Source organism: Bos grunniens, chromosome 16, assembly GCF_055505025.1.
Source record: "Bos grunniens cultivar Pamir isolate PY7600 chromosome 16, Bosgru_T2T1.0, whole genome shotgun sequence".
Lineage (NCBI taxonomy): Eukaryota > Metazoa > Chordata > Mammalia > Artiodactyla > Bovidae > Bos > Bos grunniens.
In genome coordinates, this window is record NC_141180.1 from 14,047,751 (window position 1) to 14,070,131 (window position 22,381).

At 39.2% G+C, this 22,381-nt stretch overlaps 1 protein-coding gene across 7 annotated transcripts in view; it reads right to left on the reverse strand.

The window, feature by feature from the left end:
* HMCN1 (hemicentin 1) overlaps positions 1-22,381 on the reverse strand; it is a 537,476-nt gene that overhangs the window by 252,389 nt on the left and 262,706 nt on the right. For all 7 annotated transcript variants that reach the window (XR_015143096.1, XR_015143097.1, XR_015143098.1 and 4 more), the window contains 5 exons: positions 12,071-12,265; positions 8,638-8,733; positions 7,420-7,547; positions 5,951-6,095; positions 923-1,035 (listed from right to left, as the gene is read on the reverse strand). Coding sequence is in view for 4 of the 7 variants with exons in the window: in XM_086343341.1 (XP_086199467.1) it covers positions 923-1,035; positions 5,951-6,095; positions 7,420-7,547; positions 8,638-8,733; positions 12,071-12,265 (677 nt within the window). In the remaining 3 variants the exon portion in view is untranslated. The remainder of the gene's footprint in view (positions 1-922; positions 1,036-5,950; positions 6,096-7,419; positions 7,548-8,637; positions 8,734-12,070; positions 12,266-22,381) is intronic.

A 22,381-nucleotide genomic window follows, 5' to 3' on the forward strand; every position in this document is an offset into this window, starting at 1 on the left:
ACCCCATGGATGGCATCCCGCCAAGCTCCTCTGTCCATGGGACTTCCCAGGCCATGGGTTGCCATTTCCTTTTCCAGGGTATCTTCCTGACCCAGGGATTGAACCCGTGTCTCCTACATTGGCAGGTGGATTCTTCACCACCAAGTCACTAGCAAAGTCCACACAAGTTCACATATCTGTCTTGTTTTGGCTTTGAGAAGAGTAGATTTCAAGACAAAGATTTGGACTCAGGGAACTTACTTGGAAAGTGACTCTCAGAGCCTTGAAGAGGAGGGTGGGAGAGTGATGCAAGGAGGAAGGAAGGCTAATAAAGGGTTTCACTGCCCTGGTTTCCTCTGGTTCTGGGTTTATAAGCTCAGTGTGTGCTGGTGACCCTCTGAGACACTATGCATATACACCTCAGAAGGGTTCTCCTGACAGATGAGAAGTGGGGCATGTATTTGGGACATCTCCCCCTCCCAGGAGTTAATGTTCCTGCACTTCCTGACCACTCGAGTAGCAGGCTGCATGACCCTGTGGGGCTTGAAGAAAACCCTGAGTCCCCAAACCAGACAGGTACATGCATGAGGGGTGACCCTGGCAGACAGCATGGAGCTGTCCACCAGAGCTACACTGAAGTCAAAATCAAACACTGACAGGGAATAAAAAGAGGATCTGCTGAAACATGTGAAGTGCTGAGAAAAATGCCTAGCCCACAGCATGTGCTATATTAATGTTCTCTGTTGTGTGAACACTACTTAAGGGTTAAATAGGTGAATGCACTAAGGACATGTTAAGGTCCCTTCCAAGAGGAAGACGGCATGGTTTTTCCTTTCCATAAGGTCCTATAGGAGAGTGACAAGTTCCACGTATGACTAAAAATATTCAAATGCTGTTGTTACAGCACATGTCATTAACAAACACCATTAAATGCATCCTTTACCTTGGACCAGGCAATAGATGGTTTGGGAATTCCACTTGCTTTGCACGGTAAAGTTACTGGAATGCCTTCAATGGTACTGAGGATCTGCTGTCCATGCTGAATGGTTGGCAGAACTGGAAAAGGAAGCAATATGCAAAATCTGAGCACCTACCCTTCCATTTTGCCTTACAAGTTTAAAGCTGAACTTTTTCATAACAAACCGAATATTTAGACGAACTAGCAAAGAATCTTTTCTGTTAAAATGTAGGGTCATTTGGAAGGGAGTGTAATAAAGTAAATACAACAGTTAGAATCTGAACGATTTAAATAAAATCTTAAAATGAAGTAGCAAATTATGTGTAATATGGTTGATTTTCCTAACAAAAATATGAGAGGATTGAAGGAAATCTTTCTTTTCCAGAAATTCAAGATAGAACTACACCCTAAGAGTTACACATTTAACGTATATCTTTCACCATTGTGCATTACACATTAAGCTGCACTGAGCTGACTTAAACTCACCTCCAGAGGAATGGACTATTTAAGTACTACACATTAAATATCTATCTGTCTATACACAAGAATCACTTAGCAAGCTACTAAATTTAACCTTGAAAATAGAATCTGTTTTCTCAAAAGGAATTCAAAAGTTATACTTGAAAGGCCTTAGGAACTTACATTTAAAAGTCTAAAATACAAGATTCTAAGTTGATATTTTTTGCTAGGAAAAATGGCATACCTTTTGATTTTAGAAAGCAACTGAAGAATTGACACTAATGAGTGAAGCAATAGGAAAGAGAAGATTTTATCATTTCATTCTGTGTAAATCTGCTAATCATAACCAGTGTTAGTCTCTCAGTCATGTCTGACTCTTTGTGACCCTATGAACTGTAGCCCACCAGGCTTCTCTGTCCATGGGATTTTCCAGGCAAGAATACTGGAGTGAGCTCCCATTCCCTTCTCCAGGGGGCCTTCCTGACCCAGAGATTGAACCTGGGTCTCCTGCACCATCTGAGCCACCAGGGAAGCCCAGTTATAACCTCTCTGAATACAAAAAATTACCATTATTTGATGTTCTCAAAATAATGAATTTGATTACAGACGCTCTCATACGTGAAAGTTCCTAACACAGCACAATGAACATCATAAAAGCGCATGTATATATATACACCAGGCATTTCCTTTCCTTCCCCTGAAAGATGGAGCTGCTCTCTAGGGCTCAAGCACTCACTGTATCTCTTGTCTTTAAGTCAAATATCCTTAGAATGATCCCAGCTACCCTGGAGTTGAAGTTAACCAGACAAGAGATACCAGAGACCTCAGTGCAAAAGCTTCCTTTTGGAAAAGCTTAGATTAGCTTTGTTCCATACTTGCATTTTCCTAAGACTAGTCTTATTCCTTAGAAAATATCTTCTTGAAGAAGTGGCAGCAAATTCCTAGCCCTAAACGAGAATGTCGGGCTACTCTTTAAAGCGAGAAATTTAATTCCCAGAATTATCACAGAATAGTCAACTTTCAACTTTGCTGTCATTTCGCGGCAATGTGGAATAAGCCATTTGCTTAAATGCATATTAAGTTTGACAGGTATAAAGGCAAATGTCAGCTATAAATGCAGGCACCAGTTTTCAAATCTGATGACACTTGAGTATGGAGGAGGTTTTCCTTTCCAGATTGTCAATCTATGTAAATGAACATAACAATGAAATGCTTTGTCATTTTAATTTGCATTTGTATGTGCATTCATTAATACAATTATTTTAAGAATTCATTGATGCCTTTACTATATTTTTTAATTGATTAAACCAAAGTATAGTTGATTTACAATGTTGTGTTACTCTCTCATAAAGAGCAAAGTGACTCATTTATACATATATATATCTTCCTTTATTCTTTTCCAGTATGGTTTATCTCAGGGTATAATAAATATTCTTAAAAGTGGAGAGGCAGAGTGATGAAATTCACATATATACAGAGGTATAGAAAAACTATAATACTGCATCACATCCAACTCAAAGACAAATCTTTCCTCTGGATAGCTGGTTGGTTTAGTCCATGTCAAATGGCTGGGTTAATTTTTTCTTAAACTTATGAACTAAATCAGTTATTCATTTTGGACTACGATGGATGAAATAATGTTCTCAAATGACCTCTTTAACTTTTCACTGTTAAATTTCCTTTATCTTGATAAACCATACCATTGGTTTGTCGGTCTTCTCCAACTCCTTGGGTCTGGCCAACTTTACAACTAATCATGTCACTCTCTGACCCACGTGAAAATTTACATCAGAATTCATCTCAAGACAAGATTCTAGGAATTGTTAGAAGTAAAAGGAAGATGACATGAGTACATTTCTACTGTCAATTGTCAAACCAGTCCATAAGCACCCTCTGGGAAATGTATGGGCTCTAGCCATACATGAAACCAGTCTGTTGTTCCATGTCCAGTTCTAACTGTTGCTTCCTGACCTGCATACAGGTTTCTCAAGAGGCAGGTCAGGTGGTCTGGTATTCCCATCTCTTTCAGAATTTTCCACAGTTTATTGTGATCCACACAGTCAAAGGCTTTGGCATAGTCAGTAAAGCAGAAATAGATGTTTTTCTGGAACTCTCTTCCTTTTTCCATGATCCAGCAGATGTTGGCAATTTGATCTCTGGTTCCTCTGCCTTTTCTAAAACCAGCTTGAACATCAAGAATTTCACGGTTCACATATTGCTGAAGCCTGGCTTGGAGAATTTTGAGCATTACTTTACTAGCATGTGAGATGAATGCAACTGTGCAGTCGTTTGAGCATTCTTTGGCACTGCCTTTCTTTGGGATTGGAATGAAAACTGAACTTTTCCAGTCCTGTGGCCACTGCTGAATTTTCCAAATTTGCTGGCACATTGAGTGCAGCACTGATATTCACAGCATCATCTTTCAGGATTTGAAATAGCTCAACTGGAATTCCATCACCTCTACTAGCTTTGTTTGCAGTGATGCTTTCTAAGGCCCACTTGACTTTCACATTCCAGGATGTCTGGCTCTAGGTGAGTGATCACACCATCCTGATTATCTGGGTCGTGAAGCTCTTTTTTGTACAGTTCTTCTGTGTATTCTTGCCACCTCTTCTTAATATCTTCTGCTTCTGTTAGGTCCATATCATTTCTGTCCTTTACGTCAAGGCTGTATATTGTCACCCTGCTTATTTAATTTATATGCAGAGTACATCATGAGAAACGCTGTGCTGGAAGAAGCACAAGCTGGAATCAAGATTGCCGGGAGAAATATCAATAACCTCAGATATGTAGATGACACCACCCTTATGGCAGGAAGTGAAGAGGAACTAAAGAGCCTCTTGATGAAAGTGAAAGAGGAGAGTGAAAAAGTTGGCTTAAAGCTCAACATTCAGAAAACGAAGATCATGGCATCTGGTCCCACCACTTCATGGGAAATAGATGGGGAAACAGTGGAAACAGTGGCTGACTTTATTTTTGCGGGCTCCAAAATCACTGCAGATGGTGACTGCAGCCATGAAATTAAAAGAAGCTTGCTCCTTGGAAGGAAAGTTATGACCAACCTAGATAGCATATTCAAAAGCAGAGACATTACTTTGTCAACAAAGGTCCGTCTAGTCAAGGCTATGGTTTTTCCAGTGGTCATGTATGGATGTGAGAGTTGGACTGTGAAGAAGGCTGAGCGCCGAAGAATTGATGCTTTTGAACTGTGGTGTTGGAGAAGACTCTTGAGAGTCCCTTGGACTGCAAGGAGATCCAACCAGTCCATTCTGAAGGAGATCAGCCCTGGGATTTCTTTGGAAGGAATGATGCTAAAGTTGAAACTCCAGTACTTTGGCCACCTCATGCGAAGAGTTGACTCATTGGAAAAGACTCTGAAGCTGGGAGGGATTGGGGGCAGGAGGAGAAGGGGATGACAGAGGATGAGATGGTTGGATGGCATCAGTGACACAATGGACATGAGTTTGAGTGACCTCCAGGAGTTGGTGACGGACAGGGAGGCCTGGCGTGCTGCGATTCATGGGGTCGCAAAGAGTCGGACACGACTGAGCGACTGAACTGAACTGATAGATGAAACACAACTGTAGACAAGCTGGCATTAGGTATTAACTCTTTTGGACCATAACTATTTTAGTGTTACTTTATTATTTCTTCAAGAATATTTAATATGAGGTTGGTGGAGATTGGCAGAAGATTGGTCTGAGCCTGAAAGAGGTGGAAGAGGCTATTTATAGGAAAAGCAGACAGTAAAAAGAAGATGGCCTGCATTCACTGGAAACTTCAACAGAACAAGCAAAATTTGGAAATTACTGGATTGTCCAATTCAGGCCCTAAAAAAGACTGAATCAACTACTAAAAATAAATGTTCTATTCTACTTTCATCCCTGTACACAGAGCTAGTTTTTAATACTACACTTTAGAAAAGCAATGTTGCAAAGTCTTCAAAGGAAATATTTTAAAAAATTATGACAATTTCTTAAACTATGTAGCTGTCGTCTATTGAGATGTAAAAAGTTGACAATGGTTACTCATGAATGGAAAAAAAGATAGCTTCTGGAGTTTTTTATTTGTGACCTTTATAACATGCAAAAAGATTGTTTGGAGAACATGAGATGGCCTTTAGAAAAGTTTAGGTCATTTCTAGCTAACACACAAAGGGGTTATTAGAAAGGACATGGCCGTTACACAATCTGAAAAGAAGAGGCAGTTTGGATGGTATAATAAGTTCTGCTGGCCTGAAATTAAAATGTATTTTTAAACATTCATTTAAAAGAGAGCTAAGTTCACTTTTATCAATTAAGAAACCACTTACAAAAGCCCTTGGACAGACTCAGCTAGTGACTCCCAATAATATCTTTTTGTGTACACTGGAAAGGGAAATCTGGAAACAGTCTTAACAATGTTAAATACTGTTCAAGAAATAAGGCTTTTTGTTAAGAATAACAATTAGGAAAGATATCTACTTCTCATAATTAGAGGAACAGAGTGATTTGATTTAAAGACATGGACCCAGTTCTGAACTGGGGAAAAAATTATGACGGGTGCGCCTCTTACCATGCACGTCCACAGTGGTGGTTTTGTTGGTGGTTCCGGCAACATTACTGGCCACACAAGTATACTCGCCTCCATCCTGCAAGCGGACTCTTTCAATATGGAGACTCCCGTCACTGCGTACAGTGATGTAAGGGTTTTGGACCAACTTGAAGGGAAAAAAAGTCATTTTTAATTAAAAAGGCAATAGTGTCTAAGCCAAAAGCAGATCTGCTTTCTTTTCCAACTGGGTTATTAAATGTCTTATAAAATAACAAATTCATTTTAACATCCTTAAGTGAAAAATGATGAGCATAAAATGTTACCAAGCATCGTAACATTCGTATGTCATTGTGATATACCACCAAAAACTCTATCCACTAACATCTGTCAGAATTATGCATATGTTGGAAAGGGAAAGAAATAGAAACAACATTTATTCCCTGTTTCTGTAATTTTGGTTATCATGCAGAACCCAAATTTGACTCTTAGTATTGGCTTAATTTGTTCTTTTTCAAGAAGACTTGATTACCACTTGCAAGCCATTTGACACTTTTATTTTGAATCAAGCATCACTCAAACTGAGAGAATGATCTCAACACCCACTCTATTCAGATACAAATATTAGAAGTCAATGCATGATACAGGAACTACATGAGAGAAGGGTGACGACAGTTTGTTAATAATCATTACCTCTAACTCTGTATCATTTATGTATTTTGTTCAATCACAGGGTACTTTAGTGTTCAAACAGTATCATCCTATGTCATAAGGGCATTTATTATTGAGTGAGGTGCACTAATTTTTCTCGGGTTTTTATGCAAATGTGAACATTTTTACATCTTATTTCATGGACTCAATTCACTTTTAATTGGCACGTCAACAGGAGAGTAAGTCTAAATATTCTAGAAAACAGAAGGAAAAATGCTCTGAACTAGATGAAAATTTATTGCCATAGATAGATGTTTACAGAATAATTCCTTAGACCTGTGAAAATTTTTCAAATTCCTTCATAATCACAAGTTATGCCTTGAAAAACAATGAGAAAAAATTGATCCACATTGTAAAATAGTTCACTGTAAAAGAATGTTTGAAGATAATAATAAAGATTAAAATATAAAATGAAATAAAATAAAATATAAAATGAAACAATTTTATGAGAATATTAACATTTTATTATGTCCTGCAAAGAAGGATATAAAATATTTAAATGCTATGAAAACAAACTTCATCCTTGCTTCATTTTTTACATATTCTGGAATTTTCTAGTAACACTGAGTTTAATTCAAAATCATAAAAATTACACCATTGACCATTTCTCCATCATATTAATTCCAAAATCATATAAACTGCATAAACATGTTAATACTGAAAAAACATTTATTTTTTAAATGTTTGCATATTTATTTTATTGAAATTTCAGTGGTTGAAACACACTGCCTCTTACTCAAGAAAATTAGGAATAGGAAAGCATGGATTTAAAATGCTCTTACCATGGCTGAATTCTTAATCCACCGACGTTCTGGAATGGGATTTCCAGCCAGTAGAGCACAAGGCAAAGTAAGCTGCTGTCCTTCAATTACACTGGTCACTGGGGGGCTGATTCCAATGAGTGGAGCGACTAAATCAGAGAGAACACACAGCCGCCATCAGCCCTATTTCACTCAAAAGGAAGGCCCATTCTTTTATAGACCGAGATGACTACTAATGAAGCCATTAGAAAACCGAGTTTTCAAGAGCAAGATATTTAAATGCACAAATTAGAAGATAGAGATACAGGACCCTTCAAAGCAAAAGAGACTGGCAAGAGGACAAGTAATAGTATAGAAGTAAAGAAAGCTACATAGAATAGGTCTATGGCTTAAAGGCCAGAAAAGTCAAGCCAAGAAATTTGCAAAATATTCAACAGACAGATGGAGAGTGAGTGAAAGCACCGATAAATAGAAAACTAGAATCATCAGCAAATATTCATCTGGGAACTTATTGGACAAGGGACAATTAGAAGGGATGAGATTAGGAGGAGGCTGTCCTAACAGCTCAGGCAAACAGAATGATAGAAGGCACAGAGGCTTTGTAAGCATATCCCTTTCTAGAAATTGATGAATAAACTCAACATAAGTCAAAGTAAAAGCCCTAGTAAAGTAAAAACCAAAGTAAAAGCCCTAAGAGATTCTTCTTGGAAAATTTAAGCATATGTACATGCTGTTCCAATGAACAGACATCGAATATAAATTTAAGCGTGTGACCAAATGGGGACTTTGATAATGGGAACTTTAATCAGTGGGAAGAGAATATTCAATAAAAGATACTGTACCAAAGTCTTACCACTTGAAAAGAAAGGATTTGGTATTCCTACTTCATATCACACACAGAAATCATTCCATGTGGACTAAAATGATAAGTATAAAGAAAAGAACTAGAAAAGAATACCACCTGTGTGTGTGTGTGTGTGTGTGTACACTCAGACTTAATTTATTCAACTGAGCTTCATTTCTTCAGGTGCAAGGTAAGGAGCTTAAAGTGGATATCTCTAAGGTTATTTCCACTTTTAACATCAAGGAAATACAAAATAGGATAGAAGGGAAGGACAGCTAATGTTGCAATCAGATACTTACCTTTTTTTTTTTTTTCAAATGGTACAAGGAAGAGATGAGGTAGTTAGAGAAGCCTGATGTTTGCAAAAAGTGTGCTAAGTACTTCATTGATCTTACCAAGTCCTGTCACTGTTACTGTTGTCTGGGACTGGATCTTTCCAAACTGGTTTTCTGCTTCACAAATGTATGTTCCTTTATCACTTGCCCATAAGTCTAAAAAGAAGAGATGATTCACTCACTCAGCACCACCCATTAACCACATGTGAGTCACAGTGCTGAGATGTGCGAGTGGAAAATATGATACTTCCACCTGGTAGTTCCCATTCTAGGAAAAGAGACATAGATAGAAAACAACAATCCTACTGCAGTGTGAAAATGCTCTCCCTTGAGCTTCAGACCATGAGCTGTCTGGTCTGAGCAGAGAGACAGAAGTGTCTGACGGCATGGGAGGAGTTAGGGAAGGAGTCACATAGGAGTTAATATCTGCATGTGCGTGTGCGCTAAGTCGTGTCAGATTCTTTGCGACCCCATGGACTGTAGCCCTCCAGGCTCCTCTGTCCTTGGGATTTCCCAAGCAAGAATACTGGAATGTGTTGCCATTTCCTCTTCCAGGGGATTTTTCCAACCCAGGAATTGAACCCATATCTCCAGCCCCTCCTGCATTGCAGGTGGGTTCTTTACTTCTGAGCCACGAGGGAAGCCTGAGCTATACCTTAAACACCTTAAACAACAGGTAGAACACAGGAAGGGCAGTCCAAACCCAATCGGCTCAAAGGCAAGAACATGACTTGAAAAATCATGCTCTGTTCAAAGAATGGAAATATGTATCACCTCCCTGGGGACATTTTGGAGGCTGGCAGGAGAGACTGTTTTCATTGGTACAATGATTAGGGAGGCTTCACCCGTGACTCAGCAGTAGAGAATCCATCTGTAATGCAGGAAACCTGGAGATGTGGATTTGACCCCTGGGTCGGGAAGAGCCCCTGGAGGAGAAAATGGCAATGCACTCCAGTAATCTTGCCCAGAAAATCCCATGGACAGAGGAGCCTAACAGGATACAGTCCATGGGGTCATAAAGAGTCAGACATGATTTAAAATAACAACAGCAAATGATAAGGAGTGTCTACTGGCGACAACTAGGCAGACAATGCGGGGGATGGATTCACAATAGGCATAATATCCCAAGTTCAGCAAGACTTTTGAAGTCCCCACTGGAAATTTTTGGATTTGATGACTTTATTTATAATTATTTGAGCCTACAACCTAATCCTGTTTAAGTGGAAGAAAGAAAGAACTTTTCCAAAATTGTATACCATTTTAGAATCAGCCTAGGGTTTCTGGGTCATCAATCCATATTCCTTTATCACTCTACATTTTAGCTGTCAAATTCATGGTGATGTAAATAAACATGTATGCATACTCTGTGAGCACTGCCTGGATATTTATCTATTGCTGCTGCTGCTACTGAGTCGCTTCAGTTGTGTCCAACTCTGTGTGATCCTATGGACTGCAGCCCACCAGGCTCCTCTATCCATGGGATGCTCTAGGCAAGGGTACTGGAGTGGGTTGCCATACCCTTCCTCCAGGGGATCTTCCCAACCCAGGGATCAAACCTGGGTCTCCTGCATTTCAGGCAGATTCTTTACCGCTGAGCCACCCCAGGGAAGCCCATTTATCTACTGAAATATGAATTATTTTAAGAAAAATTACTTTGTTTTCTTTTGTACTAAATTTGCATGTTAAATTTTTTTATTATGTAGGTCAGTCAAATATATAAAATTTTCAGAGTAATTAAAAGCATATTTATGAAATATTTTAAATTAAAGATTGTGTTGGGGATAAGGGGAAGGATTACTGGGTTACAGGTTGTGTGGACATAATCAGGAGCCTAAAGATAAAGAAGCAGACTGCTGCCTTTTAAAAAGCATAGTTTTATCTTATGAACAACTGGGAAGTCAAAAGAAGGTTTTAAATAGGGGACTGACTGTCATCTTTGCAAATATCTTAACTAAAATAAGCACATTTTAATCTATTGATAAGACACTGACAGAGAAAAAATAATAGTTTTCCATTATGAATACATCCCTCCTATCTCAAAGAGTGCTGACCAAGTTTCTACTCTATTAACCACATGCATGTAACTATAGAATTGCATCTGGTAAATGCTGATGGCATGTACTCTCAAAATTAGCAAACATTCATTTGCCAAGGCAACTTTGGCAAACCACCTGGTTAATAAGTTGGAGATTATTTCTAACCAGGATATTTTTCATATTATCAATTCAGATTATTTTGAAGAGAAATACAAAATACCACTGAGAACTAAATTTCTAATTGCTAGCTTCCTTTTAGATAATTTACTTTGAGCAAATGGGCAACCACTGATGAATACACTGCCCTTGTTTATTTTTTCTTTTCTTTCATTTCCACCAACTGATTTGTTTTCAAGTCTTTTTGTTTCCTTCTGGGCTGTTTCTCATCACCACTGTGTCAACCTACCTGTGTGAGCTTCTCTATTCTTCATTCTAGCACATGTCTCCTCTATCCTGCAGAGGAGCTGTTCTGAAACAGTACTTTCACATGCCTTTTCCTGCCTAGGAAGCTTGGGGGGCTATTTGCTACCTTACCAACTACATTTCTTCACCTGCACATTTCAGGTTCTGTACAATATGACCCATCTATTGAGTAATTCTCATATGTACTAATATGGCCACTTGGCAGACAGTAGATAATAAAATATCTGAGGGAGGAACCCCATTTTGACTTCAGTCTTCACCATAGAGACTAGCACAAAGCTGAACATGTAAGTGCTTGTAATTAGTTTAATTTGTACTGAAACTTTAAGAGAGGTTAATGTACATTTGACATTGTTAATAAACATGAAAATCACTTATGGGGGGCTTTCTACAAAATACCCTAAAACGCATTTTTTAAAAAAAGTCAATTAATCATTGAATTGTTTTTACTCCTCTTATGCCATTATCCAAATATTCTTAACAATATTTGAAAAAGTACTAAGAGTTTACAAATATCTGAATGCTTAAGAGATTATCAGTAAAAGTTTGAGATGATGGAATATTTGACTTTTTAAAAAATGTTTTGCTCCAGATAGATAGTTTTTAGTCAAAATTGATAGTCAATAGGGTCCCTATGCATGTGATTATGAATTCTTGGCCCCAATTAATATTAACTAACTACTAGTAATATTTTACCTCTCTATACAACAGTTGGTACAAGAGTAAATAAGACATGATTACTTATCTACCTACAGGCCCAGGTTGACTCTATTTGTAATAGGAAACTGAGCTATAAACAAGACATACTGCTTCATAAGTCTTTATGATACAGTAACAACATAAAATTGAATAAAATGCTATTCATTTACGATAAATCCCAGGCATGAGTTCAGTATTATTTTAAAATGAAATTCAACAAACACAAAATGTGTTGGTAAGATTAAGTTACTATTTTGAACATATCAAGGCCTATGTATAAAAAATGTATACTTTCAATGTACATATTTGTATAAAATATATTTCCTTTAACCTACTTGAAATAAAGAGATCTCCTGTTCTTAGTTGGCTGATGGAACTCACTGAAAAAGGTCTTGAGAAGATGGGCATGTTGTCTACTCTTCGCCATTTAATCTTTGGTTCTGGATAACCCTGGACATAGCAAGGTAATGTCACATTTGAGCCAATCTCCACAGATACATCAGTAGGTTCTTGTATAAAAACTGGAGGTGCTGGAAGATATTTAAAGTGAGAAAAAAAAAACAGTTATTGGTATCGTATACAGGCACATGAAATAGATATTAATTTATAGCTAATTTAATAAACAGTATGAGTAAACTGCAGCCACAAAATTAAAAGATGCTTGCTCCTTGGAAGGAAAGTGATGACAAATCTAGACAGCATATTGAAAAGCAGAGACATTACTTTGCCAACAAAGGTCCAGCTAGTCAAGGCTATGGTTTTTCCAGTGGTCATGTATGGATGTGAGAGTTGGACTATAAAGAAGGCTGAGTGCCGAAGAATTGATGCTTTTGAACTGTGGTGTTGGAGAAGACTCTAGAGAGTCCCTTGGACTGCAAGGAGATCCACCCAGTCCATCCTAAAGGAAATCAGTCCTGAATATTCATTGAAAGGACTGATGCGAAGCTGAAACACCAATACTTTGGCTACCTGATGTGAAGAACTGACTCATTGGAAAAGATCCCAATGTGCCGGGAGCCGGTGAGGCATTCCACTCGTGACACAGGTCATGAGGAAGGAGGCTCGACATACGCAAAGGTGGGATTGAACCTCAGGAGTCCGCCCGGATATTCTCGAGCATCTTCCCCCAAAAAACCAGAGTCTGCCTACTTTATTGCTTTGTGCTCTCACCTCTGACTTTACTGGGGGCTGTCCCCTACCACCATCTCTCTCTCTCTGTCAAAGAGTTAACTTACAGCTCCAATTAATAAAGTTCCTGGGCAATTAGGAGTGTTTAAATCCAAACCCCTCAGATGGCTCTCTAACTCGCCTGACAAGTTTACCTGAACTCCTACAGCTATGCATACGATTGTTTACAGTCTCCCAGCCTTGAGAGGCACGGGAAGCTTAAGATATTCAAATAGCTTAGAGCCTCTCAGAGAGTTAGAAACTGTCAGAATAAGACTAGTAAGGGATTTCATTGATGAGTCAATGTTTGTTGCCAAGTTTTCACATCCCCTGAATTGTATCCTTGAATGTGTATTAATTAATAGTTGGTATGTAGAAAAAATAAGTAGTGGCCTTGGTGTTAGTAACTTTAGACCCTTAAGGTAATAAATTCTTTCCTTTGTTGTAAACCCATTACACATCCACCCTATAGGAATGCAATTTTATCTTCGGAAGATGGCGCCAAACCTTAAAATAATTACTCTTAGAGAAAATAAGTCTTTGTTGATAAGTCCTTGTCAAGAGTCATAAAATGTTAGTAGGCCTTCTGGCCAGAAGATGATTTAAATCACCTAAACCATTTGTATACGATAAATTTGCAGGAAAGAAACCCTGGTTTTTGATAAGAATCAAAGACTGCTGACTTTGCATCCCCTATTATCCTCTATGTGTAACTTAGGGTATAAAAGCCCCTGTTAAAAATAAAGCTATGGGCCTTGCTCACCAGCGCTTGGTTTCCCCATGTCATTCTTTTCACATTCTGGCTGAAGTCTCCATCTGGAGCGCGGAACCCACCACGCTTACTAATTATGCCTGGGCTTCTAAGACCCACTCGAGAAGGTGTCTAGGGTGAGGCACCTTCCGCTATTCGAGAGGGCGCCTGCGGCCTACGTAAGTGGTGCAAACTTCTTGTCTTGAAGTTTTATTTGTCTCCCGTGTAAACCAAGAGACTCAGCCTCTTTTCTCCACTGAATTTTCCTACTGAGCTATCCTCACTCTATTATTCTTTATATCTCTAATTAGCATATAAATAGTCGCCTCGGCTGTCTCTCCTTCGGATACCCTGGATCAGCTGGGGCTGGACCCCGGCACCAATGGTGGGAAAGATCAAAGGAGGAAGGAGACAGGGACAACAGAGGAGGAGATGGTTGGATGGCATCATTGACTCAATGGACATGAGTTTGAGCAAGCTCCGGGAGTTAGTGATGGACAGGGAAGCCTGGCGTGCTGCAGCCCATGGGGTCGCAAAGAGTTGGACACAATTGAACAACTAAACTGAACTGAATTTAATAAACAAACAACAGACTGAATTTAAATCAACTTATTGTTCATATACTACTATAAATATCTGTTTTAAATATTCTTGTCTGCTATTAAAAACACATTTTCTTAATAAATGAATAGAGGCATAAGGAAGTCCAACTATTGCCTTAATGTGATAAGATAGAAGCAATGACAATTTAAATCAGGATTTCCTTAACTAAAGAGAATCTTTCATTTCTGGAATTTGCCTTTTAGTTTATGCCACACTCCTCAAAACTTTAAATTTTCTAATAAATAAGTCTGCTTTGTAAAGAAATACTTTAGACAATTTCCAAAACTTACTTCTTTTTGTGGAATTTTTAAATAAATCAATTCATATCAGGGCTTATTCTTTAATAGACCACTATCTAACAAGCAGACAGAATTTAATCTTCAATTATATTATTGGTGTATATCACATTCTTGCTTCTCAATATCTTTTATATTTTTTTTTGTATTTTTGAGTTAAAGACATTGAAGCTTAAAAATCAATAATTTAAATTTACAGGGTAGCTTTTGATAAATGGAGCCTAGGGAGTGATTAATCTTAGAGTTAAGAAATGATTCAGAAATTATAAAATTACAGATAAGAAATCCACAGTTATCTACATAATTTAGGTAACCACAGAAGCCAGAAGGGAAAATGAGAGGTTAACAGACCTACCTTGGAAAACACAGGAATGCAAGATAGGGAGGATGCTGTCAGCAAGCCTGAATAGATGGCTCTCAGTATATCCCACAGAACTTATGAGTAATGATGTGTGAGGCATCAGGCAAGGAGAAACATATAAGATACTATTAGAGGTAAGATGAAGCCTGTTCAATATAGAGGAAGTACCCTAAGAAGGTCTCCTTAATAATGTGAAGATTAAACATTGGTTATGAATTGCAACAACTATAGCATATAGAGCCAGAGACTTGGTTAAGTCCTCTTCATTAATTATCTCATTTGATCTTCATAATATCCCTATGAGGCAGATACTGTTATTATCCCAATTTTATAGAAGCTGAAACAGAGATGGTTAATTTGCTAAGTGTCACATGGAGCTGAACAATGGAACTAGTATTGAAAATCAGACTGATCTGACTCCAGAGTCACAGTTCTTTATCATTTTGTCAGCAGTCTTTTCTATGGGTTCTTATAAATGCCCAAATTCAAGCTGTTTTCCACCTGGTAAAAATAGGTGTGGAGATCACTTCTCTCCTTCTAAATTGTAATTCTGGGACTTGGGTGTACACTTGTCTCCCAGGTAGCATTAGTGCTTTATTAAAGGAGGTCCCTTAGCCCAGGTTAACTTTGTAGCCCTATTTTCCATTAGTTCTCTATACAAATCTTATTCTCTGGACAATCAGAATTTGCTCCAGGCAAAGACTGACCTTTCTCAAATCAGCACCTGTGCCAAGACTACTCCTTTCAAATGCAATGTATGAAGTTGTTCTCTGGCTATTGAAATACTAAGGGTTCTTGAATGCAGTTCAAAAGGCCCTTCCTCAATCACCTGTCTTACCATCCTAAATGGATATGATTTTTTTCCCTCTCTGAGGTTTCAGAGAACTCACTCTATATCACTCGCATGGCAATGGCTCCATTCAGTCTCTTACTAGACTACACATTTGACTTTCTGCAGAGAATTTATATTTGCAACCATGTTTTTATCTTCTATAGCAACTAACATGGCACTCTGTGCATTATACATGACTGCTAGATATCTGTGAATGACGAAATCAGTATTAAAACAACAATAACCTAGCATGTGTGTGTGTGCGCATTAACTGTACAAGCTGAAAACATTGTTCGAGTACATTTGAACTTGAATTTTGAAAAAACACGGCAATGTCATAAGTCCTGCCATGTGTTTATTGAAACTACATAAAATAAAATTTAACATTACTATTGAGTAATGTGTTTCTAAAAAGAAGTTGTGTATCTATTCAGATTTCTCTTACCTCTATATGGGAATTTGACTAATAAAAAACAATAGGTAAATTAAATGCACTTAAAAATAGTTTAGAAAGCAGCTCACTGTTTGCTTTTCCTAGTTATTTAAGGCCTTACTTCTATCTGGAGTGAGATTAGTCATTTATTCTAGAGCTAGTTGCTTTTCTGAAAAAGAGATGTATAAACGTCACAAAATATGCTAGGTTCAGAGTGAACAGGTGAGTCTAGAGATGGGACTGAAAATAAGCTCCAGAAAAGCAAAAGATATGCAGAAGCCTGGGACTAATCAACTCTTTGGGAGGAAACCAAGATTAGTGACATAACAGAACACAGTCATCAGTGAAAATGGAGACGAATGAGACTTTTCAGACAAGAAAGTCAAGAACAAACCAGATTTTAAAAGGATAAGTGAAGCTCAAGCTGTGCCCCATAAAACTCAATTGAGATGAGAGAAGTCACCTGTGGTGAAGAAGCTTTGGGAACAGGGTGAGGCACGAGACAAGCACAAGGTCAGGGAATAAACGTCCTAGTACCAGAAAACAAGGAAAACAAGAGTACCAGGCACTAGATGAGCAGCCAAGACAGCGTCAATGACAAGCGAACCTCAGTATGAAGCAGCTCAAGAGGCCTTTTAAGAACTTCCTGCTCCTGAGTGTGGCCAACTCAGACTCCAAGTGAATTATGCTGGGTGGATGGTAAATAGGTTAGCAAAATCAGAGGGAAAGGAAGAAGAATTTAATTTAGTTAAAAACAAACAAACAAAAAATAGAAGGAAATGGAAACCCACTCCAGTATTCTTGCCTTGAGAATCCCATGGATGGAGGAGCCTGGCGGGCCCCAGCCCATGGGGTTGCAGAGAGTGGGAACGACTGAGCAACAAACACAGAGGAGCTAGTAGATTAGAAAAGCAGCTTAGGGAAATGACAGCCCACCAGGTGGCTTCCCTGGTGGCTCAGAGGGTAAAGCATCTGCCTGCAATGTGGGTGACTGGGGTTCGATCCCTGGGTCAGGAAGATCCAGGGAGAAGGAAATGGCAACCCACTCCAGTATTCTTGCCTGGAGAATCCCATGGACGGAGGAGCCTGATGGGCTACAGTCCACGGGGTCGCAAAGAGTCGGACACGACTGAGCGACTTCACTTCATTTCACTTTCAGGTGGTATCAAATCGCAGCTTCACTATTTCTTAGTATATAAACTTGAAAAATTATTTTACCTCCCCCAGTCTAAATTTCCCAAAAGAGAGATAATAACATATCCTATCTCATGTTTGTAAAAGAAAGAATCATTATCAGTCATTTCAGTTCAGTTGCTCAGTCGTGTCTGACTCTTTGCGACCCCACGAATTGCAGCACGCCAGGCTTCTCTGTCCATCACCAACTCCCGGAGTTCACTCAGACTCACGTCCATCGAGTCAGTGATGCCATCCAGCCATCCTCATCCTCTGTCGTCCCCTTTTCCTCCTGCCCCCAATATATACTGTTTCTGTTTTATGTTTTGGATTTTTGGCTCCGAGGCATGTGGGATCTTAACTCCCAGTCAGGGGTCGAACCCTCACTTTCTGCACTGGAAGTGAAGTCTTAGCCACTGAACTGCCAGGGAAGTCCCTGGCTTCTGCATATAGTCTAATAGATTTATTATGCTGGGTCCTCTGTGATCCCCTAAATATTTATGTGCAAGCACCTTGATCGCACGGGGTTAATGCTCAGTACAGCTTTGGTGTCACTTACAGGTGGATGTGGTTGTATGAACACATTATTTCGAAAATATAAAACTTACAAACAGATTTACCATCATGATCTAAAACCTATTCTATAGTTATTCTAGTTCCTTCAGTGATAATTAAATCTCTCCCGACTATGGCAACTTTTGCATTACATTAGTCCAACTGATGGAGAAGGCAATGGCACCCCACTCCAGTACTCTTGCCTAGAAAATCCCATGGACGGAGGAACCTGGTAGGCTGCAGTCCATGGGGTCACTGAGGGTCGGACACGACTGAGCGATTTCACTTTCACTTTTCACTTTCATGCACTGGAGAAGGAAATGGCAACCCACTCCAGTGTTCTTGCCTGGAGAATCCCAGGGATGGTGGAGCCTGGTGGGCTGCCATCCATGGGGTCTCACAGAGTCGGACACGACTGAAGTGACTTAGCAGCAGTCCAACTGAGAATTTTTTTTCTAAAATGGCTGAACACCCTGTTTTGGTTCTACCAAACCACAAAACATGAAACCACAGTCTAAGTCACCCTCTGTGGTGTGGAATCCTGCAAATAGAGTCACTGCCAGGCCAGCTTTTTGTTTGATGTAGCCAATCCTTTTCTCTTCCAAATGACATCCTTTTGAAAAAGGATGAAAAGCACTGGTAACATTCCCTGAGCCCTGACCTGAAATGCCCACAACTTAAAGTCATGATAATGAGAAATAGGAAAATGGAGACTCACAAGAAGGTAGAACTCAAAAATAACATGAAACAGACTTTTTATGATTATTTTTTGATCTAGCATTGTTTATGTGAAGTAACAGACCCACAAAAACAATCTGAAAGTCCAACTAGTTACATGATATGGATAAAAGCAAGTTTTTCTTCTTAAGTCATAATCTACTTAAATTTATGCCCAATAGTTCTGGAACTCAAAGGAATAATTTTATGCACTACTAAAAGTAGCACTTAAATTATCTCAAGCCCTCTTTTCAAAAATCAAGTTGAAACACTATCATATTAAAAGCACAATGCTTAATCTTAAATGCTATACCACTATTTTTAATGCTTTTTTTGTATTATTTTTCAAGACTTGGAGAATCAAAACTACCACTCAGGTTGTAAAGTAAATATTCACCTATCTGATACACATCCCATTAAGCAGCTTTGAGGAAAAGCAGTAACTGCTCACATACTGAATGTATTGGGTTGGCCAAGAAATTTAAATCCGAATGAACTTCTTGGCCAACCCAATGCATGGGCTACAATACCTCATTTCATCTTTACAGCCAACCTATCAAGTTGTTGGTTGGTAGGTTGGTTAGTTGCTCAGTCATGTCTGACTCCTTTTGCAACCCCATGAACTATAGCCCAGCAGGCTCCTCTGTTCATGAGATTTCCCAGGCACAAAAACTAGAGTAGGTTACCATTTCCATCTCCAGGGGATCTTCCTGACCCAGGGACTTAACACACGTCTCCTGCTTCTCAGGTGAATTCTTTACCACGGAGTCATGTGAGAAGTCCAACCTGTCAAGTAGGTACTAGCAAAAGCTAGGCAGAAAACCCAGTCATTTTTTACAGCCCATTCTCTTAACCATTATATAAATTCTGGGTAAAACTTGGCTTTTTTTGGGGGAGGGGGAAGGTTGCTTTTAAACCTACTTGTAGTAATCAGAACCATCACAACTGTGACATGCATAGTGTGTGGCAGTTACATCACCTATTTGCTACGATATGCAACAGTACTTTTAGGTAGCCAGAAAAGGTCTAATCAAACTCTGTGAGCTATTAATACAATGATCAGAATACTAACAGTGAATAGGGAAATAGTTAAGGCATGCCAAAATTATGAATGGTGATGTAATATTAAGTTATTTGGCAACTGCTAACAATGATCAAGGTTACAGTAAGCAAACAATAGAGTTTATGTAAGTAGCTCCATCAGGAAAATTACTGGAATAAAATTAAGGAAGCCATTGTTTTAGAAAAGGTCACTGAGAGTGAAGATTTTGAATATGAGTGAAGAGAAAAAAAATCCAGATCAAGGAACAAGGGATAAATATATAACTATATATAACTTTTTTTCTTACATCCTTTTATTTTAAGGCCATTTCAAATTTCTACCTCTCTGCTCCAAATTAGTAATCATGTTCCTCTGAGGCCCATGTCAACCAGCTACCAACTTCGAGACATTCAGCTCTCCAGCAATTCCTCCTTTTCATCAAATTTCATGCCCACACCACAGTTTTCTAAACTCAAAACAGTTTTTTAATTTCACTATAACTATTTGCTAAACCAGTCAATCTTAAGGGAGATCAACCCTGAATATTCACTGGAATGACTGATGCTGAAGTGGATCTCCTGTATTTTGGTCATTGATGAGAACAGACGATTCACTGGAAGAGTCCCTGATGCTGGGAAAGATTGAGGACAGAAGGAAAAGAGGGCTTCAGAGGATGAGATGGCTGGATGGCATCCCCAATGCAATGGACATGAACTTGGGCAAATTTTGGAAGACAGTGAGGGACAGCCATCTATTTTTCTTTCAGAAAACTTAGATCATGGCATCTGGTCCCATCATTTCATGGCAAATGGATGGGGAAACAGTGGAAACAGTGGCAGACTTTATTTTTTGGGCTCCAAAATCACTGCAGATAGTAACTGCAGCCATGAAATTAAAAGATGTTTACTCTGTGGAAGAAAAGTTACAACCAATGTAGACAGCATATTAAAAAACAGAAACATTACTTTGCCAACAAAGGTCCGTCTAGTCAAGGCTATGGTTTTTCCAGTAGTCATGTATGGATGTGAGAGTTGGACTATAAAGAAAGATGAGCACAGAAGAATTGATGCTTTTGAACTGTGGTGTTGGAGAAGACTCTTGAGAGTCCCTTGGACTGCAAGGAGATCCACCCAGTCCATCCTAAAAGAAATCAGTCCTAAATATTCATTGGAAGGACTGATGCTGAAGCTGAAACTCCAATACTTTGGCCACTTGATGCGAAGAACTGACTCATTTGAAAAGACCCTAATGCTGGGAAAGATTGAAGGGAGGAGAAGGCAGAGGATGAGATGGTTGGATGGCATCACTGACTCAATGGACATGAGTTTGAGTAAACTCCAGGAGTCGGTAATGGACAGGGAGGCCCGGCATGCTGCAGTCCGTGGGGTCGCAGAGTCAGACACGACTGGGTGACTGAACAACAACTTGCCTGTGGTCTCGTAACAGATGAATATAACAGATGAAAGGGCTGAGTCCTCTTAGGTCTATCATTTATTAGCAGTATGATGTTGGATAATTTACCTAACCTCTTTGAGCTCATAATAGAGATACTCATCGTGCAGACTTCATAGTTATTATGAAACAAAATAATGTATGTGAGATGCTTCACACAATGGTTGGTACTTGTTAAGTACCAATTAAAGACTTATTGAGGTAAGTCTTTCAGAATCTGTTTGCTGTTAATGACCTTTAGTCCTTTGATCCATATATTACCATCTTATCAACTTTTCCCCATCTTCATTTCTTTCACAACCTTGGAGAGGAGAGGGAAGGAGGTGAGGATTAGTCTATAGACACAGAGGTAGGAGGCAAAGGGACTGACTGCCAAAATGTCTCACTTCTATCTCTGAGGCGGAAGGGAAAGCCACAGCTGAGAGAAAAGGTGGTGGAGATTAGGAAGAAACTTGAAAAAGTTCTCAGCTTTGAACTGTCCGTAGGGAATGGGAGAGAAAGTTACACACAGACACACGGGAGGACTGAGCTCTGAGTCAAGAGCTGAGGAAGGATTTTGTTAATTTATCACAGTCCAAGGTTTAGGTGATCCTTCCCACTGGTGTGTCAGCACCATGGTTATAGGAAAGGATGTGAAGATGATTCCAGATTATAGCCTGTCTGAGGGGGTGTAAATACAAGAGGGCAAGAGACCTGAGGGCACTAATTAGAGATGGACTGAAGACAAAGAGGCAGATTGATGTCTAGGTTATAAAATATTTATTAGGATGTTTCCTAATCTACTCCAAGTCACTCCAGCACAGACAGCTCTAACTTTTATATTGCTTTTTGCTCATCAGAAGAGAAACTTGGCAAGTCCAGAAGCTAAAAAAATTAAGAAGGCACCAAGTAAGCATGTTAAGGTGTTTAGGTTTTCTACAATCTTGGAAGGTTGAGGGTGTCACTCCCTTTTCTCTGGAGATTTTCTACAATCTTGGAGGGGTTGAGGATATCATTCCCTTTTTGCCAAGCTATTTCACTCCTCTAGAGCTAGACTGCAAGGAGATCCAACCAGTCCATTCTGAAGGAGAACAGCCCTGGGATTTCTTTGGAAGGAATGATGCTAAAGCTGAAATTCCAGTACGTTGGCCACCTCGTGCGAAGAGTTGACTCATTGGAAAAGACTCTGATGCTGGGAGGGATTGGGGGCAGGAGGAGAAGGGGAAGACAGAGGATGAGATGGCTGGATGGCATCACTGACTCAATGGACGAGAGTCTGAGTGAA